Source organism: Hipposideros armiger, unplaced genomic scaffold (genome assembly GCF_001890085.2).
Source record: "Hipposideros armiger isolate ML-2016 unplaced genomic scaffold, ASM189008v1 scaffold_548, whole genome shotgun sequence".
NCBI lineage: Eukaryota > Metazoa > Chordata > Mammalia > Chiroptera > Hipposideridae > Hipposideros > Hipposideros armiger.
In genome coordinates, this window is record NW_017731898.1 from 1,092,358 (window position 1) to 1,099,474 (window position 7,117).

At 42.2% G+C, this 7,117-nt stretch overlaps 1 protein-coding gene across 2 annotated transcripts in view; it reads right to left on the reverse strand.

Annotated features, from left to right (window-relative positions):
• Positions 1-2,532: 2,532 nt before the first annotated feature.
• Positions 2,533-7,117, reverse strand: part of NACA (nascent polypeptide associated complex subunit alpha) — a 12,600-nt gene continuing 8,015 nt past the window's right edge. For both annotated transcript variants that reach the window (XM_019669098.1, XM_019669099.1), the window contains exons 3-8: positions 4,510-4,595; positions 4,241-4,318; positions 3,777-3,923; positions 3,250-3,378; positions 2,855-2,977; positions 2,533-2,665 (exon numbers count right to left, since the gene is read on the reverse strand). In XM_019669098.1, coding sequence (XP_019524643.1) covers positions 2,651-2,665; positions 2,855-2,977; positions 3,250-3,378; positions 3,777-3,923; positions 4,241-4,318; positions 4,510-4,595 — 578 coding nt within the window. In that variant the 3' untranslated portion in view covers positions 2,533-2,650. The remainder of the gene's footprint in view (positions 2,666-2,854; positions 2,978-3,249; positions 3,379-3,776; positions 3,924-4,240; positions 4,319-4,509; positions 4,596-7,117) is intronic.

Sequence of the window (7,117 nt, forward strand, 5' to 3'; positions counted from 1 at the left end):
TAGCCATGAACTATAGGATTAAATCATATATAAAAGTTATTGTAAATGTATGACAAAGCCCAAGAAGTAATGGAAAACATACCATTGCAACGTTCTTATGCTATAATGGTTCCTTAGCTTTGAAACCAAATGCACAAGAAACCAAAGGAAAAAAATAGATAAATCGGACTTCAGTAAAATTTTAAAATCTTAAAAAAAAAATAAAATTAAAATCTTGTGCTTTAAACGATACTAACCAGAAAGTAAAAAGGCAACTCACAGAATGGGAGGAAATACTTGCAAACCATATATCTCTTAAGGGTCTAGCATCCAGAATATATAAAAAAACTATTACAAGTTGACATTAAAAACGCAAATAACCTAATTTAAAAATGGGCACAGGATTTGAAGATACATTTCTCTGAAGATATAAAATGGCCAGTAAGCACATGAAAAGACACTCAACATCAGGCATTAGGGAAATGCAAATCAAAACTGTAATCAGATACCAATTCACACCCCTTAGGATGGCTAAAATAGAGACAGAATAACAAATTCTGGTGAGATGTTGAGAAATTGGAACTCTCAGATATTGCTGGTAGGACTGTAAAATAGTGGAGCCACTTTGGAAAACATTTCCTTGAAATGATGAACCTAAGTTATCATATGACCCAGTAATTCCACTCCTAGGTATATGCAGTACTGGAGATGAAAACTTATGTTCACACAAAAATCTGTACATGAATGTCAGAGTAGCATTATTCCTGAAACTTGAAAACATTATGTTAAGTGAAAACAGCCAGGCACAAAGGCCCATAAATTGTGATTCTATTTACATTAAATGTCCAGGACAGGTAAATTTATAGAAAGTAGATTGGTAGATATTTAGGGTTGTAGTGGGAAAGCATGGGAGGAAATGGGGAATAACAATGGGTATTGGGTCTCTTTTTGGGTTGATAAAATATTCTAAAATTGATTGTTGATGGTTGCACAATTCTTACTAAAACCCATTGAATTGTATATATACATGGGTAAACTGCATGGTATGTGAATTTTATCTCAATATAACTGTTAAAAAAAGTAGGGTGGTTACATGAATCTATACGAGATAAAATTGCATACAATACCACACATGTACCTCACAAATAAGTACATGTAAAAACTGGTGAACTCTGAATAATGTCTATTGACTATACCAGGGGTCGGCAAACTGTGGCTCGAGAGCCACATGTGGCTCTTTAGATACATTCCGTCTCAAGTCTGCTGACCACTGGAACAGCCAATCCTGTCCCTCACAATTAAAAAATTATATAAATGAAACTGATAGCTTTATTTTCATTTTCAATGTTAGTGCTGAGCCACACGCTCACGAGCCGCAGTTTGCTGACCCCTGGCTGCTCGCTTTTCCGTCTCAAGTTTGCCAACCCCTGCCCTAGACCATTTTCTAACAACCCAAACTCAGAAACTTTACCCTGAGGATTTCTGTACAGCTATTTGTATTTATCATAAACTGGCTAATCACATGCACCAATTTGCTTGGTACAATTCTGGTTTTCACTCATTGTCCTAGCATAATTATGGGCACCCTAATTATAATTTACTTCGTAGATTAAAATATGTCTGTATAGTGGATGTCTAAGAGCAGAGTGTTTCCACTGTATACAATAGTCAAAACCCTCTCCTTCATGAAGTACCTTTCAATTTTATATAAAATGAAGTCTTTTCATCCATATTTATTATGCACCCTCTCCAACCCTGTACAAGCTCTTACATGTCAAGATGTAACTAATGTGGGCCAGCCGAGTGGCGCGTTGGTTAAGAGCTGGCTTGGGACGCCAGAGGGCCCCGGTTTGGATCCCACATGAGGGCGTGACACTGCCCTCTACAGCTAAGATGCTGAACAACAGCTCAACCTGGAGCTGGGCTGCAGTGAGCCTCTGTCAACGGCATAGGCTGCAGCCCTTGCTGCAGTGGGTTGCCATGGGCTACCGTGTGTAGCCAGCAGCCAGTGTGAGCAGCCAGCAGCCGCAGTCCAGAAACTGACGACTGATCTGCCTCGCCCGGGAAGAGCGCAACGATGGTGCCAACCTGGGCCAGTGAAGCAACGTCCTCCACAACTAGACTGAAGAACAAAACGACAGCAACTTGTCTGTTCCCCTTCCCCCAATTCCCCAATAAAAATCTCAAAAAGAAAAAAAAAAAAGTAATTAATGTGAACTGCCTCTCACAGAGGGAAGATGAGTTCTAATGTGTTCAGAAAGATGGTAGGTCAGAGAAGGGGCTGATGATTAAATAAAGAATCAGCATTTGCTCATAGTTAACATTTGGAAAAGAAACTGAAAACGAGAAACTTTACAATTAAGTTGTAGTCTCTGAAGACAAGGTCCTAACAGACAGACTAGTACAATGCCTTCTTACAAGTGAAAAGGCTGAAGTTTTAAGGGGGGAATCCATGGCACTAAAGATTCTGAAGCTGAGGTCTTAAAGAGTAATACATGTGTTCTCATTTCTAGAGTATTAATGTATTTTTTGGGGAAGAGACCAAGCACTCACTGAGTTCATCCCACAAGAAGCCATAACTTTATTAATGATAGAAACAGTACAAATTTCAAACCAAGCTGCAGTGACTCTTTTGAAACACCAAAAAAAGGTCCTTGTCTTTTATAGATGGTTACATCGTTAATTCCTGTAAGAGAAAAAAGATCATCAGAGGTACAGGCAAACAGAGAATTCAGGTCACTAACATCAGAGGCAACTCAGGATAGATAGGCTTTGGAATGCAGTTTCCTAATTGGGTGATATTAAGCATAGAAAATTAAGTCACCCATAATTGATGAGGGCAGAGGGCATCAAGAATAAAGGCTTGGACACTTACCATAATAGCATTTACAATATCATTACTGTTGTTCTTTAGGGCTCGGACTGCCTTTGCTCTCGACACATTTGCTTGTGACATGACCAATTCTATGTCCTTAACTTCCACACCTGTTTCATCAACCTGAGAGGGAAAAAACATTTAATAAACTAAAGGCATGAACAACTTCAGCATAGTTCTTTGTTAGAGTGAGGAGGCTCTTGAGGCTAGCTCTTAATTTAACTCAAAAACCACTTCATTTAATGGGATTCAAGAGCCTAAAACAATATAGAATTTACCCATCAATATAAACATAATACTATCTGGAGAGGATTAAAAGTATAAAAGATTTCCCAAGCGAGCTCTTAACTGAGCCACTCGGCCGGCCCAAAAGTATAAAAGATTTCCTTGTATACCTCTTCCTCTTCGCTTTCCTCTTGTACAGTTGGAGTCTGTGTGTTTTCTTGAATGTTTGAGACAGCTTCACCTTGAACTTTGAATTTCTCAGCAGCTGCTAGCTGTGCTTGCTGAGATAAATCCTCAATCTACAGAACAGAAAATAGAGATTCATGTGAGATCAGTGTGCAGTAAATGAAAGAAATCATTTACATCTTTTCCAAACTCCCTCTAAACCCCCTTCAAGTTAACTTACTAAATAGCTTTAAATTGCTTGCCCTCATTCAGATTATCTATCACTGTAGAAGTAGCTAAGGTTTAAGGCAGTAATTCTCAACTGGAGGGTGATTTTTGCCTCCCAGGGGATATCTGTTAAAATAACTGGAGATTTTTTTTTGTTATCACAACTGGATATGATGCTGCTAAATAAACATCTATAATGCATAGGACAGCTCTTCCACAATAAAGAATTATCTACCCCAAATGTCAATGGTGCTGAAGTTGAGAAACCCTGGTCTAAAGCAGCTCCCAAGAAAACTTTCCTTACCTTTGCTTCCCCGAAAACTATGTACGTATCTGATGCTGGACTCTTGTAGACATCTGGTTTTGTGATGACAAAGAGGATATTCTTAGATTTCCGGATAGTGACCCTAGTAACCCCTGTAACCTGTCGAAGACCCAGTTTGGACATAGCCTAAGGAATAGAAAAAAAACCATCAGATTTTCAACTTCTTTAGAAGCAACTTTAGGAAGGACCACAATACCACATCCAAACAAAGCTTTTTCCTGTGCTAAGAAAAGTTTATATAAGAATACAGAATTGAAAAAAAAGAAAAACAAAACAAAAAAAATACAGAATTGGTTTACAGGATTCCTGTATTTTCTGCCATAGTAACTTGTTAGTTTAACTAAACATGATACTACCATTACTAAGAATTCCACTACAGTTCCCCCTGTTCTAAAGTTGCATCGTCAGAAACTTTAATTCTTGTTTTTAACTTAAAATCTTACCTTCCGTGCCTTCTTTTCACTCCGGCTCTGTTTTGCTTTACTGACGGGTTCTTCATCGATTTCAGCTGCTGCTGCCAGCTAAGATAAAATAGCTATGAGTAAGATGGAATGTAAAAGTTGGATACCACAACCCCGCTGTGGTTTTCCCCTTTATGAAGGTTTATATAGCTCCAGATACATAGCTATGTAAGTCATCTTCTCTCATCAACTCTGTTCTCCAATGCTTCCTTAACTCAAGCACTTATACTAGTGAGTGAGAAAATACCCACCTGGGCTTGTTGTGTGGTAGCCTGTGTGGAATCTTGTTCCTCAAGCTCTGGTACTGATTCATCACTGTCAGATTCTGTTCCAGATCCTAAGATGACAAGAAACTTTTACTATTTTATAGTAGCGATTATTAAGGAGGAGGCACTTCACTGTGGCCTGCCTGAACTAGAGGTCACTGGTTGATGTTAGACCTTCCAATGTTAAATGTAAATCAACTGACTTGTGTGAAGGCAGGTTGACAGCCCCCCACTTAAGTCACAAACTAGTGTGTACACATCCATTAAAGACCCAGCCCCAGAAATGAGAGGTAATTACTAGATACAGCTGAATAGTTTATATACTATAACGACTTCCTTTCCCTCAAGGTCTTTACTTCTTGGTATAGGCAAACACCAATGACCTATGTAACTCCATATCCTACCCAATAGCCCAACCATCCCAGAAAGGTTCTGGCAGAAGAGGTGTCTGCAGATACAGTGATATGAAAAAACAGTATAATCACATAGTGGAGGCAGATCAGGGAGGGCACTTTCCCCTCATCCTTTAAACTGGGTTGGGGGAGGCCAGAAGCAGTTGTGTACACACATTTAGTCTTATTTTAAAACCACTCACCCTAGCAATTTGATCTTATCAATATAGCTTAAAGATTCTCAATGATGCCAACCTATAGTTCCAATAGTCACCTCTACTAGTTATTGTCCCGTGACCTCTTCCATATCTTTCAAATGTAATCCACATATTTTAAGTTCTCCTCAATTGAAAGGCCAAGCATCAATAAAGACTACTGCGGGGAAAAAAGCACACACTGACACCATTCTCAGGCTAGGAAAAATAGATCTTTTAAGAAAAGGAAACCCCTGGGCACCGGTCATTACTAAGTCTAAGAAGTGAAAAGAAATTCACAGTTCCAATATTCAATAGTTTCCCAATATTTTAGCAAATCCCAGGCCCAGGGACAAGGTTAGTGATGTGGTAGAAATTAGAGCAAACTAAGGGTCTAGTAGGTCTTGGTTTTCAATGTCAGATCAGTTAGTTAAAAAGATGGCAAACTCAGGTTAGTCTGGACCCCATTACACAAGATGATACATAATGGACTATCTGAAGTGATGAAAACCAAGACTCTGCTTCACATTCCTAGAGCTTTTGCATTTAAAATTATCATTCTATGTTCTATGTCCAAACAAACAGATATTCTGGAGAAAGCGGCGCTTCCTAGAGTTAGTACTGGTGGGTAGCCCCCAGGAGGGGTGTGGGCGACACACCATGCACACGGCAAACCAAGGCAAATACCCTTGTTGTTCTTCAGAACAGGCTGCTTGGCAGAGGGGGGTGGGGCAGGGATCCCAGCAGGTTTGGGGGTGGGCATGTTGACGAGGACCGACTGGAAAGGCACTCCCCCAGAGATTGGTTCCGGGGGAATCAGAGGCGGCAGCTCATCCTCATCAGCAGGGGCTGAGGGCTTACAGGGTGATTCCAGCACCAGCCCAGGTGAGGACGGCAGAGGTTGCTGTTTAGGAAGCAGAAGGGGAACTGGGGAGGGAGCAAGAGGCAGAGAGACTGATGGGATGGGTGCTGGAGAGACAGATGTTGATCCAGCTTTAGGAAGGACGTTCTCAGAGGCAGCTGTTGTTAGAAGGGTATATGTCTCAGACTCAGCAGGAGCTGCTACCGGACCCTTTGGAGAACGAAAAGAATCTTTGCCTTTTAGGGGGGGTGTAGGGAGGGATTTTGGAGTCTTTGGAGAAGTGCCTTTCTGAGCAGAGGCTGTCAGTAGAGGGGCTGGAGCCACTGAAGAAAGGGATCCTTTGGTATCATTCTTAGATGAGGAATCTGAGCATGCAGGAGGTGAACTCTTCTTGGCTGGTGAACCTTTCTGAGTGGGAGCTGTGACGACTGGTGCACTTTCTGAAGGTGGGGTAACAAGCACTGATTTGAGATCTGTGGGGCCTTTCTTTATTGGGAGCCCTTTGGATGCCTGAGGGGCAGTGGATCCCAAGGAACATGTGACTGAAACTGGAGAAGTAGGGGAGTCTTTGGGGGATGGGCTTACTGGTGCCTCTTTGAGCAGAGGAGGAATTACAGCTGAGGGATTGGGGGCCCCCTTAGGGGCTGGAGAAACCACAGCTGAAGGAGTAGGGGCCCCTTTGGAGGATGCAGTTCCGGGCGCTCTTTTGGGTGCTGGAGTCCCTTTGAGAGATGTGGTAGCTGGGACTCTTTTGGGAGCTGGAGTTGTCTGGGGTTCTTTGGGGGAGGGAGGAGCTATAGCTGAGGGAGTGTGGGCCCCTTTGGGGGCTGGGGTTGTTGGGGACTCTTTAGGGGGTGGGGTAGCTAGGGCTCCTTTGGGGGAAGGAGTTGCAGCTGAGAGAGTGGAAGCCTTTTTGGGAGATGTGGTACCTGGGGCTCTTTTGGCGGCTGGAGTTGTTGGAGATTCTTTGGGAGACGGAGGAGCTATAGGTGAGAAAGTATAGGTCCCTTTGGGGGCTGGGGTAGCTGGGGCTCCTTTGGGGGAGGAAGGTGTTGCAGCTGAGGGAGCAGAGGCCTCTTTGGGAGATGCAGTAGCTGGGGATCTCTTGGAGGCTGGAGCTGTTGGAGGCTCTTTAGGGGCTGGGG